The 25,172-nt window shown below is 49.8% G+C and overlaps 1 protein-coding gene across 2 annotated transcripts; it reads right to left on the bottom strand.

Annotated features, from left to right (window-relative positions):
* On the bottom strand, positions 1 to 25,171 carry POLA2 (DNA polymerase alpha 2, accessory subunit). Of its 2 annotated transcripts, XM_008709001.2 has the most exons (18): positions 24,669 to 25,169; positions 21,291 to 21,415; positions 20,722 to 20,801; positions 20,500 to 20,557; positions 16,996 to 17,102; positions 14,229 to 14,422; positions 13,351 to 13,439; positions 11,940 to 12,095; positions 11,274 to 11,336; positions 10,511 to 10,553; positions 7,230 to 7,354; positions 6,687 to 6,725; positions 5,909 to 5,982; positions 2,828 to 2,936; positions 2,483 to 2,589; positions 1,605 to 1,664; positions 1,235 to 1,361; positions 1 to 507 (listed from the first exon to the last, which is right to left on the bottom strand). In XM_008709001.2, exons 1-18 carry the CDS (start codon positions 24,745 to 24,747, stop codon positions 355 to 357), a joined length of 1,788 nt encoding a protein of 595 aa, XP_008707223.1. In that variant the 5' UTR covers positions 24,748 to 25,169; the 3' UTR covers positions 1 to 354. The 2 variants fall into 2 exon arrangements, with proteins under 2 accessions (XP_008707223.1, XP_040495321.1); XM_040639387.1 differs by lacking the exon at positions 1,605 to 1,664 and having other exon boundaries at positions 24,669 to 25,171.
* Between the last annotated feature and the right edge of the window lies 1 nt (position 25,172).

The following is a 25,172-nucleotide window of genomic DNA, read 5'->3' as shown; positions in this document are numbered from 1 at the left end:
CACCCTCCGAATTTACTTTTATTTCTCCAAAAGTTGTTTCTGTGTCTGATTCATGTCGAAAAATCACACTCTTCTTGCCTTTTCTGAGCATGCTATATCCACAGCCAGTTGGCCCTGGACGACTCTGTGTGTCCACGAAGAAACCACAGCTTTCTTCCAGAGCAGCTCGAGTCAGGCTCAGGGTCCAGCTGCACAAGGCCTTGCCCGCTGGGCCCGCGCCCCGCAGCCTCTCCTCTCCAGCTGGCTGCCCCCTCGCCTCTACCTTTCCACGGCTGGGCTCCCGTCAGAGGGCCACTCCTGGGCTCTCAGATGTCCGCGAGCACCACACGACGGGGACGATAAAGTGCCCAGGCCTCAGATCCTGACCACCTGGACGGCAGTGCATGGACTCTGCCTCCCCTCCCCGCCCGCGGCCTGCTGCCTCCTGAGGAACAGTCGGCCGAAGGTGCCCCCCACCTGCCCTTTGGTGAGGCGCCCGGGATTCACACAGACACAGCCGAGGACGTCCTGGGGAGAGGAAAGGGGCCGATGTGAGAAAGCTGGAATCACCTAACAGTCAGACCCCAGAGAGAGGTTGATAAAATGGAAAGGAAGGGAACCGAACACATCTCAAGTCTAATCTGTTAACTTATTACTGGAAAACCCTGAATTCCTTTTGCGCCTCTGAAACACAACAAAGCAGGGTAACAATCAGCTCCCAGACTTCGGAGACAAACCTGACCTGGTTATTGTTTTCCAACACGGGAACACATTTTTACCTCCTGAGGCTCAACTAGCTCTGGTTCAGCAAGAGGGCTACGGGTTGGGTGGGTCCCCCGTGAGGGACCACCCCGGGGGGGCAGGGCCTCAGGGGGCCAAGATGAGAATGACCCAAGAGCTTCATCAAAGTTCTTACGGCTGAATCCCCCCCCCCCCGGAGGTCACACCCGAATTCAGGGGAGGGGGGCAGGCAAGTGCACGTGTGAAAGGTTCCCAGGCCACCCTGACATGGCCCCACGTGACAACCACTGTTTGAGGGCCTTCCTACCCGCCCCTGGGGCTCCCAGGCTGGCTGACTGAGCACCAGGGGGATACACAGGCTGTTTTACTAACAGATTCGCTGTCTAGTCCTTTATCACCTCTCCCAAAGAAACGAGGCCATCATCCCCAGCATGAGGAGTGAGGACCAGTGGTCTAGAAGGGAAAAGTCAGACGAGTCCTGGCGTTTCTGGGAAAAAACAGACTTCAAACCTACCTTCACAAAGTATTTCAGCTCTGATGGGATAATGAAGACGTCCGGGGTGACGGACAGCTGTGCATACATGTAGAAACTCTCATAGTCAATGGCCATGTCTTCCTGGGGAGGGTAGAGCGGGTAGTAGCTACAGAGACGGAGAGAAACAGCAGTGGCTGAGCCGGGGCCCCCTCTTTCCACATGGCCTCCGAGCTGTCACAGACTGTCTCTCCTGTTCCTCCCTGTGTTTGGGGGACAGAAGGCAGGCTTGTCATCACAGGGGAGAGTTCCCTGGTAGTGGCCCAAGGAAGGTGCTGGCAATCAAATCTGTCAGAGCACCGGACCCCAAAGCGCACTCGTCCTGGTCAGTCATTCCCACGAGCGAGCTCACCTCCTCTGGGTCAGGATGTGCTTGAGGATTCGGCTGAGTCTGTCTGAAGTTCCAGAAGCACTGGGGACGCAAGAGAAGCAAGAAATGGAATGCAGAGCCTCGTTCCTCAGCTCCTGTGTCTCTTTGGGGAGGAACTTGAGGATTCGATAAACCGGGGAGAAGCTACATGGCCCACACACAGTGATGAGAGGGTACCTCTGGGGAAGTCGAAAGACACCCCCCCCCAAAGAGCTCGGTCTGTTCCCACCTGAGAAGGGGAGCAGGCCACCGGGCTGCGAAGGGAAAGAGCAGGCATCCCGGGAGCTCAAGACCATGGCAGGCTGTTGGCTAGAACTGCAGTGTGCAAAATTGTGCAAGGAGCGCCCCAGCGTGCGGTGAGCGTGTAGTCAGGGTGACCCCGGCACCTCAGACCTCAGCCCACAAGCACGCACCCGTGTCGCCTCACACACGCATGGCTCCGCACGCCTTCTGGCGCTGGAGGAACTGCCGCGCCTACATCAGCAGGCAGGCTGGGTCTGATTCTCTGCAGACCGACGCCCTGCTGAGCAGCTCTGCAGTTCAGCCTCCGCAAGCAGGGACACCCGCTCCCGTGTAGCTCACGAGTGTGGGAGGCGAAGAAAAGGAGATGAACTTCTAGGGTTAGAAATGAAGCGCAAAGACACATGGCCATGGTTCTTCGGGGTCTCCAACTCTACCGACAAGAATGAGCAGAAACAAACGCATCCCGTCGCTCCCTCTGGGAACAGAGAAACTTGAACGGCCAAGGGGTCTGGCACAAAAGGCTGCTCTAAGGACTTCCCGGTCAAGGCTCTGCCTGGAAGAAAGGCCCAGGGTCCAGAGAGCCAGCGTCCTGCCTGCTGACCAGAACTGCTTCCCACCTACTGATCTCCTCGGCTCCCATGTGGAACAGCAGATCCGTGGACGTCAGGCCAAAGATCACTCCGTTTATGGAGAGGCTGCAGGGCTCAGACACGAACTGCACTCGCTAAAACGAGAAGGGGTGAGACAAGCATTTGTGCACCAAAGCTAGAACCTTCTTCCCCATGAAAGTGTGGGGGGGTGCCCAGGGGTAGGGAGACCCCCGAAAGGGGGGCCAAACTGACGGACAGTAAATCACAAATACATCCATCCGTTCAAAAAAGGTGCTTAAGATTCAGGCCCTATCCATGCCCCCAAAAGGCATCTCCACCCTCCACTCAGGGGCCAGAGCAGGGATGCCGTACCTTTCTGTCATCTCGAGACAGGTCGGAGTAGCTGAAAGGTGGCTGCGGGTACACGGGCTCGCGGTGCACGTCCCTCACGGATGGGACAAAGACGAGGTGGGAGCCAGAGCTACTTTGTCACAACACGGTCGGAAGAGGGAGAAAAATGAGCACAGCTGAGTTAGAACAGCTGGACGACAGACGGAAAATGTCAGGGCTGGAGACAACGAGTGCCTCCATCCAGGGAGGAATTTCCGAACTGAATTCTATGAGGAGGTGCTGTTTCCCAGGGGACACTGTGAGCAAAAGACAACTTGTTCTCCTTTCCACACACCTACCTTGGCGAGGCTCAGGTCACCTGGGACATGCTTTCTCCTGGCCCCGAGTGGTGTTCCACCAGGGAGAGGACGGGGCTGTTTGGTAGGAAAGGGGGAGCAGAAATTGGGATATAGAAAAATCTAGAAAGACAAGGTTTTGACCAAAGAATCAGAGCTTGCAGCCAGATATGGAACCAAAGTTCTGACTCTTCACACTGTGCACACAGATGTGGAGCACCGGCATTAGTACCTGACCGGGGGCTCTCGTCCAGGGGGAGATCAGCCGTCTGACCGGACCCACGCTGCCTTCATGCGCACAGGGCCAGACTGCAGCCCCCTAACAGAACACTGGGTCTTATTTACAACAATGGACAGGGACACCTTCCGAGGGATGGGGAAAAATGCACCTGGCCACCTCTCCCTTCACTCTCGCATAGGGAAGCGAAGCCCCAAGTTTTTCTCAGCAGACCGTCTTGCAAGAGTGACAGGAATATTTAACAGCAACAGTAAAAACAGAGATTTCCTTTGATGGAGGCAGAAGGGGAATCTCCAGGGTGCAACATGTAAGCAAAGAAAAACCTTTAACTCTAGGACCCAACTGTGTATCCTCCTCAGCCACACAAAGAGGAAAGGAAAAAAAGTCCCGTTTCCTTGTTCCCTCAGCGGTGCTTGGCAAAGGGGCCTGTTACAAACCACAGAGGCACTAAGCGTCACTTTGAGGGCATGTTTAAAACCCACCAACAGCGTTCACTGCCAGCTCCCTCTCTTGCTTAAAATCGATGGCCCTCCCAGATGCAGGTACAGCTCCCTATCTGTGTTTCCTATGGGATAAAGGTATTGGTGACTGTTGTCACATCTGTCACTTGTCTGTCATACCTGCTCAGAGTGTGGACTGAGACTCGTGCAACAGAAAACCAGGATCTTGAGACCACTTTGCACATTAGCCACAGTCCCTGTGACACGGAGCAGGACACGATCGTTACCCAAAGCCATGGCTGACTAGCTGCGTTCCAGACCCCGTTCCAGACCCCACAGGCTCAGTCTGGGTCGGACACAAAGGGCAGAGGTGGCGCTGGCCACTGTAAAGACGTGGAGCTGCTGTTTCAGCGAAGGTGCTGGAAGAGCAACGGTTAAGGAGGAAACAGCCCTCTTGCTCATGGTTATGAAGTGGCTGTAGGGGGAGGGATCTGAAAGAAAATTCCAACTATGCCGAGCATTGCACAACCTCGTGCATCACAGTGGGAGGGTCCCTACAGCCGCTCCCTCTGCGGCTCTGCGGCGGGGCTCTCTGTGGAGGGGGCGCTTCCTCGAGTTCTGGCTTTTACTGATAAATCAGCTTTGTGCTCGGCATGTCTGCTCTCTCAGGAATAAAAATAAATCCCCCAGCACGGACCGCTTATATACTGTTCGGGGAAGGGCGGGGCAGCTCCCCCTGCCCCGAGGCGCACGCNNNCTGCCGCTGGCTGCCGATGAAAGTGCCTGGCAGCGCTGGGCGCTCACCCCACAGTAACAATGCTTGGTTTGTTCTTTGTTTGTCCCACTGCTGTCACCACCACATGGGGCGAGGAACCAAAAACAGAACCCAAAGTCGCACTGAGAGCACCCGGCCCTCTGGGGCACAGCCGCGCGATCCCTGCTCATCCCCAGGGGACCCGAGCAAACAGGGACACCAGCTCTGCTCCTGGCGGGGCGGGAGTGGGGGGAGGTATCTCTGAGGAGCACTAGGTGCTCCCCAAGTCTGGCCCGTGTCACAGCAAAGGGCAAGAGGGGAGGGGAGGCACTGGTATTACCTTCATTTGAGGGAGGGAGCGGGGAAGGGGCAGACCCAGGCTCAGGCTGAGTCTCCCAACTCCCAGGTAAGTTAGGGGTGTTTCTCCCCAGCCCCCGAGGCCTGCCAGACCGGCCATGCTGCTGACACAAGAAGGTAGTATTACGACTAATCGACTCTGGGATCAGTTCTCACGGCGAATGGGCAGAAGATTATACATCTTGTTTTAAAAACCACCTTTGTTACAGACTTGTTTTTAAAAGCTTAGCCTCAGGAATGTTTATTTTCTATGAGCTCAGCCACAGGCAAGCAAATCCCTAGAGGAGAAGATCCGTCACCTATACCAACTCCTTTCAAACCCCCGGCCCTGGAGGAAGAGGGAGAGGAAGTGAGGCTGTCAGCTTCCTGAATAACTTCCTACTTGTAGTTCGAGACTCTTCCTGGAATAGTGCCTTTTCTCTCAAATTAGAATTGCACATCTCTCCTCAGTTCCTGTCCCTTGGTCTATGGCAAGGATCCAAGATCCCTCCCCCCCCCGCCCCCGCCCCCGCGCTTCCACCACAGCCTGCTCGGCCGTCAGCAGTGCCCCATGAAACCTGGGGCAGCTCTGACCCTGGGGAAGGACTTGGGCTCACCCCAAAACAATCACTCAAGCAGCGAGATGTTTGGGGCCCCCAGGGATTTTGTTGGGGAACTCATCAAACACTTCTCAGAATCAGCTGGGAAGATTCCCAGGGAGTAAGAGTTTATACAAAAGGGAGTGAGAAAAGGAAAGAAGTGAAGGGCAAGCAAGGGAAGAGGGAAAGTCTGCGCAGCCTCTTCCTGTCAACCTGTCAAGTGTGTTTATCTTTGTTTTAGAGATGCCTCTTAACCCGGCGTAGGTGCGCTTGGGGGTCAAGAGGTGGATCTGATCTCTGGAGTTCAAAACGATGAAGGGGCAGGAGCTACCGTTACTTCCTGACAGCTTAGCTTCTCCCCGGGAAGCATAAGGTTCTGTCCAACAGTCTGAATTCTGACCTGCGCGTCCCTTCAATAATTGTCCGCAGACACTGCTTGAAAATATCTTCAAATGGACTTGTGAGCAGGCAGTTCTGCAAGAGAAGGAAGGAGACCGATTCAGAGGGCAGACGCTGGCCTTTATTCACCGGCCGAGCTTGCTGATCAACCCTGGGGGCCAGCCGTTGAGCGAGAAGCTGGAGGACACACAACGATGAAAGACACATGTTCGTGGTCTCTGTCCTCAAGGAGCAGAGTCTTGGGGGCAGGAAAGGGGATGTGGAAGGAATTCAACCTCTAGAATGTAAGCTGAGCGAAAGACTAGAAGCCAGAGCATTCTAAAATCCTTTCTGTGGAAGGTACAATATCCTGAGACAAAAGGGTAGGAGTCAGGAGACTGACTCTCGGCCATGGAGATGTCCTGGGAAGGGCCTTCTGTGTTTTCTGCATCAAAGGACAGCAACATGTGGGTCCTGGAGCCAAGGGTGGCAGCTCCACGGGCCACAGACACCTGCATGTGTGTGAGAGCACTGGTGCCTCAACACCGAGCATCACAGGGGGACACTGGCCTCGCAGACGTGTATTCCCCTCCCCCCGCTTCCCTACGGCCTTGTATTCTGGGGACATGAAGCCTTCAAATCCAGTATCTTTATAAAAATGCCCTGCTGCAATGTTTTTCTGATTAGCCACAGGGATTAATTTAGGTTTGTTACAAATAAGCTCCAAACTATGGAAACAAGAGCGGGGGCTCAACCCGATGCGAGTCTCCGGCACTTCCCCTTCGCGGCCTGTCACTTACCTCAACCTGTTCGTGCTTAGCGTCCAGGAAAGGCCCAAACTGCAAATAAGAGAAACAAAGCTATCAGGACCACCCGTATCCGTGAGCGCCTTCACACACCCTCTCCTAGTGTTCTCTGCCCAGGGTCCATCTGTCCCTCCAGGTAGCAGATGGGGTTGGGCTGGTGGCCCAGCCAGTGTCACAGGCAAAGGCTGTGACCCTGGATGGAGAGAGGCTGCCAGAGCCCCCTAACCAGGTGTACTGCCTCCTACAACACTGGGCCTTTTTTTTTTTTTTTAAGACTTTATTTATTTTAGAGAGAGACAAGTTGGGGGAGGAGCAGAGCGGGGAGGGAGAGAGAATCTGAAGCAGACTCCATGCTCAGAGCAGAGCCCAACTCGGGACTCAATTCCACGACCATGAGATCGTGACCCGAGCTAAAACCAAGAGCTGGAGGCTTAACTGACTGAGCCACCCAGGAGCCCCTGGGCCTTTTTCTCAGGTCTCCTCCCATTTTCCCATTGGTGCCTCCCCCAGCAAAGCTGTCCCAAGAGAGCTTCCTACCAGAATGCAGACATCTGGCTGATCGCGGTTGATGATGGCAATCAGATCGAGCAGGGGGTCGTAGGTGATGCTGTCGGATGTGGTGTATGGCCCACAGGCCACCAAGACCATGTTTTGCTCAAAATCTAAGACAGAAAGGATCATAAGGTATTGATTAGAAGACAATGGGATGGTGGGAGAAAGAACAATTAGGGGAAGATGCCATAGGATTCAATTAATTGAGAGTCTCCCTATGTGTACAACCCTTGGAATCCAAGATCTCATCCCCATCCTCAAATACTCCATCAGCTGCTAGAGACAGGGAAGTATGCGAATAACTAGAGCGTGACAGGCAGTCTGCTAGCAGCACACTGAGCGATGGGAGGAAGCAGCAGTCAGGAAAGATCTGATCAAGGTGAGATTTGCTCATGTCTTTCCCCTATTTTCCTTTACTGTGATAAAACACAAATAAAATTTACCATCATAACCATTTTTAAGTGTACATTTTCAGCACTAAATAAATCCAGAATGCTGTGCAATCATCACCACCATCCATTCCCAGAACTCTCTTCATCCTGTCAAACCGAAACTCTTGTCCCCATTAAACACGAACTCCCCCTCCCCCAGGCCCTGGCCGCCACCATTCTATTGTCTGTCTCTAGGATTTTGGCTACTCTAAGTATTTCATGTAAGTGGAATCATACACTATTTATCTTTTTGTGACTGGTTTATTTTGCTTTGCTTATGCTTGTGAGTAGCATTTTCCGGGGGCAAAGGGCAAGGCGGGTCTTGGAGAGTGTACGGTTTGAGTATGCTCGGCGTGAGGGAGTATCTGTGGTCCAGTGTGGCTGGAGGACGTGGCCCAGTGAGGAGTCCAGTAAGACAGGCTGGGTGTGAGGCCTGGCATGGGATTCCTATGTGAGGGGTACAGAGGCGTGCTGTTTGGCCACCTGTCTCGCACTGCCCTTTTCCTCACGGCATCGGCTTTCCTTTGGGAGAGCCAGCCCTCTCCTCCACAAGGCAGTCCGCGGGGCTGTAAATCAGGTGTAATGACGTCCCCTAGCCAAGAGGCAGGCGTGTGACCAGTTTAAGCCACCCACACTCTCCTCCCTGGTTCTGGAATCTCGAGGTGAATCATTCAAGAACAGAAAAAAGGGTGGAGCTGACCTATTCCAGCCAGAGGTAACTGGATGAGATAGTTGGGGAATTCCTGCTAACTGGACACCTACGGTTGTGAGGTCCTTATCTGCTTCTAAGTCTGCATTTCTAGCTCCCTGTCCTCGCTGTGAGCTAGCTGGATTTCCCCTAACAAATTCTTTTTCTTAAGTTAGTCCGAACCAGTTTCTGTAGCTTACACCAACAAAACCCAGAGATCTCTGACTTCACATGGAGTTGTATTAGTTTCCTACAGCTGCTGTGACAAATTATCAAAACCTCAGTGGCCGAAAACAAACACGTATTTATGATGATGGTTCTAGAGGTCAGAAGTCCTAAAATCAAGGTTTTGGCAGGGCTGCATTCCTTTTGGAGGCTCCAGACCAGAATGTTTCCTTGCCTTTTCCAGCTTCTAGAAGCCACCTGCATTTCTTGGCTCATGACCCCTCCTCCATCCTCATAGCCAGCAGCCTACCATTTCTACCTTTGCTGCGGATCGTTCTGCCCTCCCCCTCAGAAAGATCCTCGTGATTACACTGGGGCCACCTGGACAATCCAGGACAATACCCAACTCAGGATTCTTAACTGAAGGACACCTGCAAAGTCCCTTCTGCCATGTAAAGCAACAGAGTCCACGTTCCAGGGATTAGGCCGTTACTCCTCTACCAGAGCAGGAACACCATGAAGCGAGATGACAGTTCAGGGAGAAGAGTCTGTTTCACGCAGTGCCAGGGCAGGGACAAAGTTAAATCTGGTTCTGAGGAGCCTATAGGAGATGTAAGCCCTGGAGGAAAGCAAGTGCCCGCAGAGGAGGGGCCACGCCTTATTCTGTGTCTCCATGAGTGCCCAGCTCAGTACCTTGGTCAAAAATGTTAATAACTTATTCAACTGCTCCCAGAAGCTTCATGGCACACAGCTCAGGCCCCGGGCATCTCAGCCACATCAATTTCATTCTGCCACCTGAAGCAGATCTCATACCACCACGTTCCTTTCGTTGCCAGAAACACGGATCTTCTGATGCAATATGCAATGTCATAAACTCCTAAATTTCATTCCTGATTCTACGTTACCTCCAAGAACGACCTCATCACACACCATTAGTGTGCGCGGGGTGCTGACAATACCCTAGAGTCGGCCATCTCACTGCGAGTCCTCCACAGTCTTCTGCTTTGCTTTCAAAAATGCTCTGAATTATTTTGAAGCAGTCTGTTAAACTTTTTGTCCTTTCCTATCTAGATTCGTTACCAAATAACTCTAGGCTTCCTTAGAAATTTGTCTAACTTTTTAAAAAAATATTTTATTTATTTATTTGAGAGAGAGAGGAAGTGTGAGCACGGGGGGGTCGCAGTGCCAGAGGGAGAGGGAGAAGCAGACTCCCAGGGAGCGGGGACCCCGACAGCCTGACCCAAGCTGAAGGCAGACGCTTAGGTGACTGAGCCACCCAGGTGCCCCAGAAATTTGTCTAACTTTTTAATAAACCTTTTATTTTGGAATAACTTTAGAAACCTAGAAAAGTTGCGAAGATAATACCAATTTCCTGTATGCCGGCACCCTGCCGGACTACGGTGCATTTGTCAAAATGAATCCAGGGGCACCTGGGTGGTTCAGTCGGTTAAGTGTCCGGCTCTGGATTTCAGCTCAGGTCGTGATCTCAGGGTCATGAGATCGAGCCGTGTCAGGCGTGCCTTCTGCCTCCCCCCCACCCCGCTGCGTGCGCGCTCTCTCTGTCTAAAATAAATAAATAAATCTTTAAAAAACAAAACAAAGGAACTACTGCTGGCTTATTACTGTTAACTCCTGACTATTTGGGGGTCACTAGCTCTTCCACTAATGTCTCTTTTCTTTTCCCGGATCCCATCCAGGATCCCACAGTGCAGTGAAAAATTCTTTTTAAAACTATTTCTATTTTGCCTCTTATAAAGTAACTTCCAGATACAGATGGCATGCCAGAATCCAGGTGGCCACGCTCACTGGGCTCAGACCCTGGCCTTCCACCAAGGGCCCATGAAGCCACCCACCCGCTGTACTCACTAGCCTCCACTGGGGTGCTCCCATGCAGCTTCTTCAGCTTTCCCAGGGCCCGAGGAACCTGGACCCTCATCCACCATCCTCACTGTTAGCAAAACAAGGTTTGGACCCAAACTTACCTTCATCTTCTTTGGTGGGCTGATAAAATGGAAGTGGCACGCCCTTTTAAAAACAGGAGAAAAGCTAAACTGAGTTCTTGGTTAAAAAAAAGGGGGGGGTGGGCCCTGAACAGGGGTGGGGAACCACAGCATCGGCAGGTGGGGAGGGAGGGTGGTGGGGGAGGGCTGAGATGCAGAAGGAAGAAAGCAGCCCCAGTCTTGCTCCCTGGGGCTAAAAGCTCACAGAACTGATGGTACCTGCCGCTTTTCTATATGGGAGAGCCGCAAAGAAACCCAGGGAACAGGAGGTACATTATGGCCACGCTCATAATAGACCACCTAGCAAAAGGTGGGAGAGCACAGGTGCCCCGAGTACCAGTATCCTACGCAAGGACCTGAGAGCAGGGACTCTGCTACTTTTGCTTGTGTTACCTGCAAACCTGTGGAGGACTACCGCCTAGAGCAGGGGTACTAGGTAAACTAGGGCCCGGGGGCCCCATCTGGCTACTGCCTGCTTTCACGAATCCAGCTTTACTGGCACGCGGACACACTCATTGCTCTGCAAGCTGAGCCACAATAGCCGAGACACTGTGACAGAGACCATATGGCCTGTAAAACCTTTACAGAAATGGTTTGCAAAGGGGCCCAGAGGCAGCCTCCCATTCTATAGCTAGAGGATGGAGAAGCAAACAAATAGGTTCTCCTGAGTTTCCAGGACGGACAGAACGACACGTACTGTGCCTGCTGCAAAGCAGGAGGGAATGCGGGGCAACGACCGTCATACCTCGTAAAGCTTGGTGGCAATAAATTTTCTACCAGTCGTGTTGATTCCTTCCATAACTACAACCTGAAGGACAAGAAGCAGAACGGGAGTGAAACAAGAGATCAGCAATACAACTATTTTGATATAGTTAAAAAGTATTAAGTACTAGGGTGCCTGGCCAGGTCAGTGGGTAGAACATGGGACTCTCGATCTTGGGGTCATGAGTTTGAGCCCCACGTTGGGGGTACTTTATTAATAAAAGTCTATTAAGTACTAAGTCCATCTATCTCATTTTATAATTATAAACTTGGGAGTATTTTTCTAGAAACAAATTAAGGGAGTTGAGTTAGTAATAATAATTATGCTCTATACGGATGATCTAATTTTTTGTAACAATCCTATGAGGTAAGAATTATTATTCCCATTTTAGAGATGAAGGCACTCTGGCTTAGGAACGTGGGTGCTCTCCCGCTGGGGTGGGGCTGGAGTCTGAACTGGGCAGTAGGTCCCAGAGCTGAGGTCAGAGCCTTCGGGGAAAGCTGGAACCCCCATGCTGCCATCTGCTCCTGAGCCGGAGCTCCCGCCCCACCTAGTGAAAGTGAGAGGCAGCCGGCGAGGCACTGCTCACCCGCCCACCGCCCACCACACACACTACAGAGCAAACAGCAGGCGTGCATCCGATCTTACCTGTCCGGGAAACAGAGAATATTCTTTCAGCTCAGATAAATCCACTGGAATTTGAGCCCCTGAGGAATGCTCCCGGTCTCCCTCAAGAATCACTGACTTGCTGTTCAGCTTTCCGTTGGTATCACAGCCAATCTGGCCCAACAGAGTGACAGGCTCCTACGGAAGGTGTAACATAAGAATGACAGTCTTGGGGACAGGAGCTGATTCCGGGGTCAACAGAATGAACAGCAAATCCCAAGCAGGAAACATTTTTTGGTAGGGGCACCATACTGACAAGTATCATCAGTGACTCTCAGGGCATCTGGTCTGCCCACCCACGCAATGCTTGAGCCCCTCTAAGTGGGTGGTCATCTAAGCTTGGGCATCTGTCGTGAAGCAAGCTCGGTCCCCGCACCCCAAGGCAGCCCACTGCATCTCTGGATAGTGTTAACCATTAATAGCTCACATCTATTGAGCTTACTGAATACCAGGCATTGTTCTAAAGGCTTACGTGTATTAACTCGTTTAATCCTCACAACGATGCTGAAGTGGATACTATTATAGGACCCACTTTACAAAAGAGAAAAATCAGCAACAGGTTACATAATTTAATTAAGGTCAAAGAGTGGGTCAAGTCTGGGTTTGAAGTTTGGCTCCAGAGCCATATCCTTAACCACACACCATACTGTCTCTTAACAGGAAGTTCTTCTTTAAATTAAGCTGAAATTTCTCTCTCTGTGGCTTCCTCTGTCCTGTTCCCATTTCTGGGGGAACACTGAGGAAGTCTAATCTTTCCCCACAAGACCGTGCATCCCTGCCTCCCCTCCACTACTTCCTCTCAAACTTCCTTATATGACATGGTTTTGCATATCTTCTCCAACTGGTCAGTCTTCTCTGAATGCAAACAATGACAGAGGTGCCTTAAGGAATCTTCTAGAACACATTTCCCTTTAGATTAAAAAATGTTTCAGAGAGAAAGCACTGGAACATGTGCCAGATTAAACCACAATTAAAGATACTACTGGCACCAGTTGATCCATAAGGACAGAGACCAAACTGGGGGAGAGACCATGGGTCACCGTTCCTGGAAACCCTATCCTTTTTGCTATCCTCATATCCTGATCACTGAACACTTCTATTCGTGGGAAATCTCCAGGGGGCTACCTGCCTCACCACTAAAAAGGAAAAGGCCTCAGTCTTTGCTTATGTCCAAGACCCTAATCCAAGTGCAAAGAAAATGCCCATCTCTGGTCACAAAACCAGAGAGCACTTCTAAGTCTTTCTTCAGAAGGATCCATGGTATCAAATTCGACCAAGACAGATGTTCTAACTAGAACGCAGACAAGAAGTAAAAAAGGAAGCAAGGATGTCTTTTTGCCATCAGTTTAAAAATACAATATTAATTAGGAAGGACTATTAAAACAATTCTTACTTGAGCTGGGAGCAGAACAGGAGTAAAAGCCTCAATCTTGTAGTGTTCCTTGAGTTCAGTGCCAAGTTCCTCTATCTTACAGGTCAGAACTGAAAGACCAAAGGGGAAAAAGTATTGTGTTTAGGACATTTCACTTGTCAAGAGGAGAAGATACAGTGCATTGTAAAATCTTGAAGTCAGTCATTTTACAGAAGCAGGAGGGTGCCCAGGACCCAGCCAATTTCCCAATATTTCATGGCCGAAATTTTATGTGGCACAATCCCTGAGGCTCAGCACGGATGCCCACAACCCAGCCTTCCTTCATTCCGGTCATCAGTGAGGTTTAGGGGGAGTCAAGTCCAACCTGGAGAGTCTTCCATTCTTTTTTTTCAAGATTTTATTTATGTATTTGATATACAGAGAGAGACAGCGAGAGAGGGAACACAAGCAGGGGGAGTGGGAGAGGGAGAAGCAGGCTCCCTGCTGAGCAGGGAGCACAACGTGGGGCTCGATCCTGGGACCCTAGGATCATGACCTGAGCCGAAGGCAGATGCTTAACGACTGAGCCACCCTGGCGCCCCAGAGTCTTCCATTCTTTACAAGGAAGAAACCATAAATGTCTTTGACTTTAATTGGCTTCTTTTACACAGTTCAAATGGCTGCCACTGGGAAATGGTTATGTGCCTTTTCTTTAGGGAAGCGAAGGGACTTGGGAGAATTGCTGAGTGTTACCGCATGTCCCTCTACTGCTGGGGGCATCCAGAGGACATCTACCAACTTCTATATTCAAAGGCAACCTTGGAACTTGTTCTACCAGCCTAGCTGAAGCTTTGTTACTTACTCTACACCTTTCCGGGTGGTTTTATATTCTCCAGAATCGCAAAGAGAAAAACAATTACCGTCTCGAATATCTGGAAGCTTCTGAAACATTGACTTGTAGCTCCCGGTGAGTGACTCTGGACCCCCCAAGACCTTCAGGCTGATGTTACCGGCCCCTCCTCTTCCAGACCAAGACACTCCCTGTGCTGAGCCAAAGGAGGTAACCACTTCTCCTCGGTTATTTCTCGAGCTGTATTTCTGAGAGGGAGTAGCACTGATTGGAAGCAAAACAGATACGCATTACTGTAGTCCCATCTAAAAAGAGAGACGAATAAAATGAGGTTACCTTTTGGAAATGGGGATTGGAGAAACGTCAACCTGGCCTCACATTTTATAAATCTAATCAGCTCAATGGGGTTGGACGTACCTGAACCCTTAAGGAATCTCAGGAATGAGGATAAATTTAGAGACAGAGACATATTTTAAAAGGTTTTCTCCTGGCTTACAAACTAAACAAAGCAAAACCAAACCAAACTCTGGATTGATTAAAAAGCAAGTTTCAAGTACCACTTTCTTTTCTTTCTTATAATTTTTTAAAAGATTTGTTATTTATTTGTGAGAGAGAGAAAGAGAGGGAAAGACCAAGCCGGGGAGGGGCAGAGGCAGACTCTCCACTGAGCAGAGAGCCCGATCTGGGGCTCGATCCAGGTCCCTGAGATCATGACCTGAGCCGAAGGCTGATGCTTAACCATCTGAGCCACCCAGGCGCCCCTCTTATCTTATTTTTAGCACTTATTGGAATACCACTAGAGCCTGGCTGTGGATAAGCCCTAAGCTGCTGTGCGTCTGCAATTCCTCACAACATAGTTCAAGGTAGACACCACAATAAAATGAAGTTAAGAGGAATCAGTCAGCTCTCCCCCCGTGTGTGTGGAGGTGCAGATGTAATAAATTCAGTCAGCTGGTGAACAAACATTCCCATTCTCTAAGGCTTCACTGCCAAGTTCTCGCATTTCCATGCACTGCCTGGTAAACAAACACACGAACAGCGCTGAGCTCCTCAGAAGCCAACGAGGGCCTCTAACCCCCCAGCTGCGAACACAGTTTGCAGAGAGGCCACTTTCTAACAGTCCGCACGTGGGCACTGGAAGCCTGCAGGAACCAGGTTTATGTGGGCCACACGGCGACTGGTGCCATCATCCCTTCTTCCCACAGAGGCCACGGAAAACGAGCTCAATTAATGATCCTGAGCTCCGCGCTGCCTCTACCTGAGTAATTTAGAAGTTACTTTCATAAATTACAAAACCAGTTTCTGATGTCAGCTTTATTAGCGTGCCGAGACAGCACACGGCCAACTTCTCGGAGCTCCTCCCCGCGCCGCTCCGCGGGACCGGCAGTGCGGCCGGCCCTTTAGTGCAGTGGAGCTTCGAGGGCCTGCTTACTTAGAGAATGTGACTGCTGTCATAGTGCTGGCTCAGCTGATGAGAACCGTCTCTACCCAGCAAGTGTCAAAGACGCCCTTGTACGTCTAGAAAGCTCGCTTCCCAAACCAGTTTGAGAACTACAGAAAGCAGCAGGGGACCACCTCAGAGAAACTGTCCTTCTGAGTCCCATGACCGCTCATCTGGAGTGACTGCCATCACCTCCTTTCTCAAGCGACAGAGCTGGACGATCTTTTTTTTTTTTTTTAAAGATTTATTTATTTATTTATTTGACAGAGATAGAGACAGCCAGCGAGAGAGGGAACACAAGCAGGGGGAGTGGGAGAGGAAGAAGCAGGCTCATAGCGGAGGAGCCTGATGTGGGGCTCGATCCCGGAACACCGGGATCACGCCCTGAGCCGAAGGCAGACGCTTTAACCACTGTGCCACCCAGGCGCCCCAGAGCTGGACGATCTTAAGCTCTGCTCCGTCTACAAGGGATCCACAGAGCGGGCAGTTCGTATTTCCCTAAATGGTTAACGTGATGGGTCCTTAGCCTCATCCTGACGGGGCGGCACCAAGCCTTTCTTCTACTCGGCAGGGCCCTCACCCATGGAATTCTCTAGTAGGAGACATGTCATTTACGGATTTCAAAAAAAATCACATGTGATCTTTGTGGATTTATGTGCAGAGGTGGCAGCCGGGATAAAAATGCCAGTTAAGTCCGTGTAGACTCACAGTGACACGCAAACTCTCAGAAACTAGTTGTAACCCGAGAGAGGAACAATGAACAGGTTATACAACAGGATGAACACAGATACGTGCTTTTCTTTTTAAAAAATAGATACTGTGGGGGCTCCTGGGTGGCTCAGTCGGTTAAGTGTTTGCTTTCGGCTGAGGTCATGATCCCGGGGTCCTGGGATTGAACCCCACATCGGGCTCCCTGCTCAGCGGGGAGTCTGCTTCTCTCTCTCCCTCTGCCTGCCACTCCCCTGCTTATGCTCTCTGACAGATATATAAATAAAATCTTGAAAAAAAAGATACTATAGATGAAAAGAAGGAGAAGAGAAGAAACCTAACAACACCAGAACTAAGAGAGGCAGGTGGAAACCTATTTGTCTCTATTGGCAAGACTCCTGAGACTCTTGGACTTTTGAATAGACAGGCTGTTTTCTGGAGAAGATATCAATTCCTGATCTAGGAAATGAGCCCCAGAAAAGTGGGTGGAAAGTGAGTTTCCTTAACTACTGGAAGACACGGTAATTTTCCACACAGGAAGAGAGGGCAGAGAGCAATAGGCTCTGGAGCCAGGCACCGCAGAGGCACACTGCCACCTGCACTGAGTCCGTCACTCTGCAGGGTCAGCCCCCTGACAACCACAGAAAGGGGAGGGCAGTCCCGCAGCTGGATTCACTCTGATCTGTACCTTGGAGAGAAACTCGACGGCGAGAGGAGTTGATGGGGGCTCCGAGTAGACACAGTCCTTTTTGTTAGGGGCGTTTCTGGGGTGGTGATAGCTCGCTTCTGAGAACCCTAGAACAAAACAGAAAACAAGATCCTAGTCACTGTGGACTCAAGCTGCTACCTGAGGGTTCACCCCGTGGGAAGAAAAGCATGGTGCCCAAGTGAAGGGCACAAGGTAGGGCTGGGCTGGTTCCCTTCTTAAGGCCCCACCTCCAGGCATAATCCCATAGAGAAATCTTTAGCAGCTATCACCAAATCCACCGGAATCCCGCCCCCTTTTGAAGGCAATTATGAAAAAGTATCAACGTTTCCCAGAAAGGACTGCCAAGCAGGCAATCTGTCCTGTCAAACCGTTCACGTGGTCACTTTCTTTCCCCACCCCTTTGCTTTACAACAGCTGGGAGTTTTGACCCGCACAGACACATCTTCCTGAGAAGGGATGGGACCGCGTTACTACCCGTTTTGGCAAAGTCCCCTGCACGTTTTCAAAATTAGGGGAGGGAATGACTCCAGGCAGATCACACGGCTGAGCTCTCAGCCTGACTACTTAGCAAATGCCTCATTGATGGTCTCTTCTGTTTTCTGGCTTTTGTTCATCAACAAATATCCAAAGGTATGCCCCGGATGGGGGGGTGAGACCCACAGCTCAGAGATCTACTGCTCCCCAGAGTCTGGGGTCGCGGACCGTGGCAGAGCAGAGATAAACTCTTCGCTGGGACCACAAGCAGGAGGCCAGTCGGTCTGCAGAGGATTCCCTGCCCATGGGCTCCTCCTGGCTGCACGCTGAAGTTATGCCACCACAGCTGCCTGCGGGGGACGACTGGGGACTGAACACGAGACCGGACGCAAGGCCATCATCAAGTAGCCAGGATGGAAATCAGGTTTTAAGAAGACCCTGATGCTACTGCTCTTATACAACCACCATCTTTTAATACTCCTTTCTGGTATTTTCATATTTTTCCAATTTAAAAAATATATAACTTCTAATATTCACAATCTTAGTTTAAATATAAACCTTTATTTGAATATTACATATACTGATTTTTTTTTACGCTATATTAACTATGAACATTTTCCCACATCGTCACCACATTTGTCCTTTCTAGTAGCTGTGATTAAACTGACACAACAGGTGACATAACTACGTCTCTACCACTGGATATATGGGATGCTTGTAATTTTGAGTGATCATAAAAAACGCTGAGATGCCCATCTTCACACGGATAGCTTCTCCCATAATTTGGATTACTTCCTTAGGAGAGATTCTGACTAGGGACAACTACTGGGCCAAAGGATGGATAAAATTTTACGGTTTTGGTGTATTTTCTCAAACTATTTTCCTAAACAACTCTTGTAATCCACAGGGGCTGTCGAACTCTAGGGCCAAGGTTGTGTGGGGGTATTTCAAGAGAGGCAGTCCGTCTCCCAGGACATGGCAAGAGGACGGCACACTGGGAGACGGGGCAGCTTCACGGCCCTTGTCCTCAGCCCTCACGGCGAAACCCGATGGTGTCAACAGACCAACTCCAGTTACGCTTCTCAAGGATGTGCTCACTCTAACCACACTCATGAGATCTGCTATTAACGCTGCGGGCCTATTCATTTGCAGTGAGCAATACCGTGACCGAGGATACCATCTTCTCACATTCCGGGGTAAGCACATTCTCATACCACACAGAAACCCAAATTATAGCCCCGGTTGCCAGTTTATTTACTAGAAATATAACGCCGGCGGCATGGGAACTTCAAATCCGCAGGCTAACACATTCCCTCCATGTCACCAGGGGATTTACGGCAAGCGTGGAGCAAAACGCTGTCAACTGCACAAATCAAATATTTCATAATGATCAGGTAAGGCCACCGGGACACTCGGACCTATACCCTAGGCACACCTGCCTTGAAGACTCGACAAGGGCCTGGCAACCTCGCCGTGGCACTGTTCGGGTGGGAAAGGCCAACGTTTGGCTCTATGACTACTTTGTTGGGAGGCCACTGATGTATGGCCTAACGAAGATCGAGCAGTTTCCATGTGATAGGTACTGTTCTGAGTATTATCCATTTCTCTAGGCCAGACCCACGTGGTGTCGCCTCTGAGCTTTAGACACGTAGTTCATCGTATTTGCTCATTTCAGTCTGACTTGCTTAACTCTGATTCCCTGGTCACCACCTGTGATTCATAACTGAGCCTCCTAAATACCTCTGTGGCAGGACTGGGCGTCCTCAGGACCGTATTTCCGTCATTGGAAGGGCACATACCTCCATAGGAAATCAAGTAAATGTGCATCTGACCTACGCGTCAGTCTACTGAGAGCTGGATTACCACGAGTCCAGTCCCCACAAACACAATCGACTCTGGATATACAGACAAATCACAAATTTCGGAGTTGTGAGGTTGTCAATCAGATCGACATGAGGCAGCCCCACTAGGTTCTGCAATCCTGGTTGATGGTACTTAGGGAGCCAAGCAACCGTTCGTGTTCAGAAGGTCTGTCCTTCAACAGCGATTAACATGCCAGGCTCTGGGAGAACAGCAGAGAACATAGCAACGTCTCTGCCCTCAAGGAGCTTCGGTTCTAACAGAGGGAGGCGGACTGAAGCAAAGTGAATATATAACCTGTCTCATGGTAGTAAGTTCCACAGGGAAAAGAAAAGCAAGAGAAGAAAATAAAGGAGGGAAAGAGGAGGGGTTTGCTCTTGCAGGCAGGTTTGTTCCCTCAGACAGGGGACAGATGAGGTGGACACATGTCTGGTGTGTTTGAAGAACAGTAAGACCACCAGACTGAGGAGGAGCGGGAAGTGGACAACGGAGTGGGATGAACTCAGACAGACCTCAGTGTGACCGGATTTTGAAAAATGAAGGCTTACTCCACGTTTATGGATTCCTACAAATTTATTTCGAGCTTCTTGAGGGCAGAGCCCCACTGTGCCTGTTTCCTTCACCACTGTTCACCCAGTGTCCAGTACAGTGCCTGGCACACAGCAGCTGCTCATTAAATGAACGAATGCACCGGGATTTTAGAGATTAGGAAACTGCAGCTCAGAGGGATAAAACAACTCACCTAGGGCCACCTGGGTATTTGACTCAGGCTTTGAGGGCAATACTATTCCACTACCCTACCCTACCTCTCAGGCTGGGACTGGATCATTTAATTATAGTACCTCCACCTGATACCACACTCTGCAACTTTTACGAAGAGTTATTATGGAGAAACCATCCTTATGAACATTTTATGCTATTTATGCTAACTGAAAAAAGCAGGATAACTATATGGTTACAAGGACCGCCATTATGTAAACACAGCCATGTCTGTGATGGGAAAGGAAAACGCGTAAGTGGAAACATAGTAGGAATTGTATTGGGGGTTAATTTTCTCCCTCAGAACTTCAAATGTTGTGACAATGTTTTTAGAATAAAGAAAAAAAAACCCCACTACTCCTAGAAAGCCATGTCCAAACATAGACTCACCTTAGAGGGTGTGGTGTAAGAGTTCAAGAGGCTCTCTTCTTCTTCCTCCGCTTCGATTCTAAAAACAGTGCTCAAGAAAAAGACTTCCACCCAAAATCTAAGGCAAGGGTTGATTAAATAAGAAATCTGAAGAGTAGGTACTTGCATTATTTGTTTTTAAATTACACAATTACAAAATACAGCTGCTGGCTTTATACAAAAACCTGCAGCAGGAAAGGATACAGCTCTTGGATGGAAACAATGTCTCTAGCTCCTGCGTGCCCACCATCCCTGGACGCTCTGGACAATTTTTTGCTCAGACACTGAGAAGTAAAAGATAATGAACACATTATTCCAGTCAAGTAACAGAGGAGGTGTTTTCCACAGCCATTCAAAATATAATCTACTATATAAAATTCCTTCAAGTAAGAATTAAGTTAAGACTATGCACGACAGGCTAAAAACAAAGAGTTGTCCTGTGACCGTTTGTCTGCAAACACTTAAATCTAACGCCACCACCAATGATTTGTTGAAGCCCTACCACCCGATATATACAGTCTTAGGTGATTTAAACCCACTCTCATTTAATTCTTATAATAACCATAACAAAAATGTGGGTTGTTAGAACCACTAACAGAAGAGGAGACGGAGGCTCAGGGACAGATGTTATGTAGTCTGCCCAAGTGCACATTGGGACCAGAGTCCGGATCTGTTTCGAGAGCCCACACTCTTCTCACACTACATCACAACGCCTCCCATTAAGAGCAGAAATGCAGAATTTCATCATTAGTTTCCTTACATTTTGTTCTTACCTCGTGCTCAAAAGAGTTCAGGGTCTCTGAGGTGAGGCAAACTTTCCCCGTTCTGGTGCAGAAGGCTATGAGCTCAGCTACCATACCCTCCTCGTTCTGTCCATACAGAATGCACAGCTCCACCACTGCAGGAAGGAAAAGGGGACAGGTAAGAACTCAGTTCATCTCTTGCAGCTTTCCCTGCGAAAGGTGAAAACAATCTTCGATTTCTTCAGTCCATATTTATTCAGCACCCACAAGTGCCAGGCGCTGCTCCAGGCATGAGAATATAGCAGTGAACAACACAGAGAAGAATCCTTGTCTCCACGAAGCTGACTACTGGAGACAGAAAACAAGAAAGGAAAATCTGTTGGTAGGTTAGAGGGTTAAATGTGCTGTGTAGAAAAATAAAGCTGGGGGCGCCTGGGTGGCTCAGTCCGGTGAGCGTCTGCCTTCAGCTCAGGTCATGATCCCAGGGTCCTGGGATTGAGCCCCAGGTCAGGCTCCCTGTTCAGCGGGAAGTCTACTTCTCCCTCTCCTTGTACCTTTTTTTTTTTTTTTTTGAAGACTTTACTTATTTATTTGAGTGAGAGAGAGCACGAGATGGGGGAGGGTCAGAGGGAGAAGCAGACTCTCCACTGAGCAGGAAGCCCAATGACGGGTCAACCCTGGGACTCCGGGATCATGACCAGAGCCTAAGGCAGACGATTATCCGACTGAGCCACCCAGGCATCCCTCCCTCCCCCTGTTCTTGCTCTGTCTCTTTCTCCCTCTCAAATAAATAACATCTTTAAAAAAAAAAAAAAAGATTAAAAGAAGAAAAGAAAAATAAAGGTGGGGAAGGGATCAGGGGGTGGGTAATTTTCAATACAGTGATTAGGGAAGGCTTCACTGAGAAGGTGAAAGACTGGGAAGTGAGTTGTGCAGTATTTAGGGGAAGAGCTTTCAAGCAAAGATCCTGAAGCTGAAGCAAGATCAGCAAAGCCACTATGGCTAGAACACAGTGAGGAAGGAGACAGAAGAGGAGTTCAAGGGTAAAGGGGGTACAGGCTGTTGGCCACTATAATTACCCTGGTTAGTACTCTGAGCAACTTAGAAAATCACTAGAGGGTTTGGACAGAACAGTAACACGATCCAGCCTCCACTGAACAGGATCACTCTGGATGCTGCATTAAGCACTGAATGAAGGGGGCAAGGGCAGAATCAGGGGGACCAATTAAGAGAACCATGGCAAAGTGCAAGTGAGAGATGACGGTGGCCTGGATCAAGGTGGTGGCGGTGGAGGAGGGAGAAGTGGTTGGACCTCCGATAGGAAGCATCCTGAGGGTAAAGCCAGTGGGATTTGCTGATGGGAAGAAAAAAAGGAGTGCTGTTTTCAGCCTGAGCACCTAGAAGGGCGGGGAAGAGGCAGAAGGAAGTACTGTGAAGAGAGGGAGGACGCACAGGAGCTTAGTTTCTAGACACATAGAGCTCGAGGTGCCAATTACATATCCAACTAGCAGGTGGACAGACCAGCTTGCAGTTTAGCAAGTCGTCCAGCTCAGAATCATCAGCAACACAGGGGATGACAAGCTGGGAGAGCGGGTGAGATCCCTAAGGAAGCGTGTGCATTGGGACTCAGGACGAGCCTGAGAAGTGGTGACAAGCAAGATAAGAGAACAACGAGGTGTAGTGTCTAAGAAGCCAAGAGAAAAACATGTTTCACAGAGGACATGACGAACGGTGCCAAATGTTGCTAATTCCGGATGAGGACTGAAAATTCACCACAGTTTAGCTAGGTTAAGGTCACTGGTGACCTTGAGAGGAGCAATTTCAGTGAAACACTGGGGATGAAAAACCTTACTGAAATGGGATTAAGGAGGAAAAATTTGAAGACAGCAAATATAGACAATCTTTTTGAAGAGGTTTGCTGTATTGGGGAGGAGAGAAACTGGAACAGGGAGTGGGTTCGATAGAGTACTTTATTTTAATTAATTAATTTATTTTTAAAGATTTTATTTATTTATTTGACAGAGAGAGAGAGTGAGAGAGCACAAGCAAGGGGAGCGGCAGGCAGAGGGAGAGGGAGAAGCAGGCTCCCCAGTGAGCAGGGAGCCCGACGGGAGGCTCAATTCCAGGACCCCGGGATCGAGACCTGAGCCAAAGGTAGACGCTTAACATACTGAGCCACCTAGGTGCCCACAATAGAGTATAAGAGAAAAACTCTTACAGCAAGAAAAATAGAAAATTTGTAAGAAACTAGAATTACTGCAGTGATGTTCTTAAGAAGGTTCGAGAAGGAATGGGATTTAGGACTCAAGTGGAGGGTTTGGATTTTGCTAGGAATATGGAGACTTTATTCATTGTAATAGGACGGCAGGAGAGGTAGGTGGGAAGAAGTAATGGTGAAAGTTTTCTAATTGTTTCTTATGGAAGTTTTCTACCTTCTTGGTGAGACAAGAAGTTCATCAGCTTTGAGTGGGACCGAAGGATGTTAAAGGAGAAGGTGGCAAAGCTGAAGTCCCACTGAGGCTAGTGATTATGAATACAAAGCCTAGAAGTCTAACACCTCTGCCAAAGTAGTTCTGTGAGATGGCAGCAACAGCATTTTGGAAAAGAATGCACGGGTCATAAGAACTTGGAGTATTTTGGTATCTCAAGATAAGTTAACGTGTTCGCATTCTGGTTTTATACATTAAAAAAGAAGTTCAAGGTGTTGATGAGTGGTTAAGGCAGGTGCACGTTCATCCTGATCCTAAAACTGAGACCTCTACATCTCCCAAGACACTGCTTCAAACATCTCCTGCCCCACAGCCTGAGCAGTAAGAGGGAGCGCTGGACTTGAGGAAGGAGACTGGGGCTCACAGACCAGAGGTCTCCTTGTCGTTTTCTCCCTCTGTAAACAGCTGACAAGCTCCCCAAAGCTTTTGTCAATGCTAAAATTCAATTTTGGGAATCCACCTCAAGGGTTCATATTTGCACAGACCACCAACAGCTTTGATGAGAAGTGACGGATCAGCAAGTTTAAAGTGTAGACTGTAAAGGGAAGAGCCAGAAATATAAAGCTACATTTCAAAACCCCCACATCTCTTATCGTTAGGGGGCTTAAAGAATTTCACAACTCGCGCCACCGGGCCTGGTCTGAACCTGGCACGTCCCAATTCCACCTTCCTGAAACTGCGCTGATTTACATATTCTTATTCTTGAGTTGGATCCAAGCAGTACACTGCAAACATTTCAAAGTCCCTACATCCCAAATCTCAAAACTCTGTTTAATTCTTCATCTCCCAAACACTAAGAGGTCTGATCTAGTGGAGGGGAGAAACTTGGAAGCGTTCCCTTTTGGGTTCTAGGCGACTGGGTACACGGAGCGGGAGTGTGGACCTCGGCTGGAGTCGGGGTCGGGGTCGAGGGACTCACATTTCTCGGTCAGAGCCGCCTCGCATTCTACGTCGAAGATCTGCAACTCCTCCACCAGGCGCTGGGCGGACACGCTCATGGTGACCCAGGAGGGAGGCCGGGGGCCCCGGCCCACCGAGCTCGGACCGAGTTCAAGGAACCCACGGCGTGGAGACTGACGGGCTGGACGAGGTTCCTCGGATCCTTTCACCCTCACGGAGACCGAGCCGGAAGAGGACCAAACGGCCCAAGCCCTCAGGCGGTCAGAAGGCCCCCTGCGTCAGTCACGGAGAAACACTTCTTTGTGGGAGGAGCCCACAAACGCCCGAAGGAAGAAAGCAGAAGTCTCGTTAACTCGCTCTTCTGGGGAGAATGTCCGGCTTCCTAAAAGCTAGCGCGGACCATCTCAATGACTGGAACAGAAGAGAGCAACTAGAGAAAACCCGCCAAACGGTTCGCACAGCGCGCGCATGCGCGGGACGGGTTCAACGCCACCCCTTCCCCTCTGCTTCCTTCTTGTTCCCA

The sequence above is a fragment of the Ursus maritimus genome, unplaced genomic scaffold (assembly GCF_017311325.1).
Source record: "Ursus maritimus isolate PB19 unplaced genomic scaffold, ASM1731132v1 scaffold_23, whole genome shotgun sequence".
In the NCBI taxonomy this organism is placed as follows: Eukaryota; Metazoa; Chordata; class Mammalia; order Carnivora; family Ursidae; genus Ursus; species Ursus maritimus.
The sequence above is the reverse complement of the archived record's forward strand: the minus strand, read 5'-3'. Positions and strand labels throughout refer to the sequence as shown.

Coding starts and splice junctions, on each gene's coding strand:
- POLA2 (XM_008709001.2), bottom strand. CDS start 24,747: ATGAGCGTGTCCGCCCAGCGCCTGGTGGAGGAGTTGCAGATCTTCGAC. Junction 21,416..24,668: donor GGCGGCTCTGACCGAGAAAT/GTGAGTCCCTCG, acceptor TCCTTCCTGCAG/TGGTGGAGCTGTGCATTCTG. Junction 14,423..16,995: donor CCGTCGAGTTTCTCTCCAAG/GTACAGATCAGA, acceptor GCTTCCAATCAG/TGCTACTCCCTCTCAGAAAT.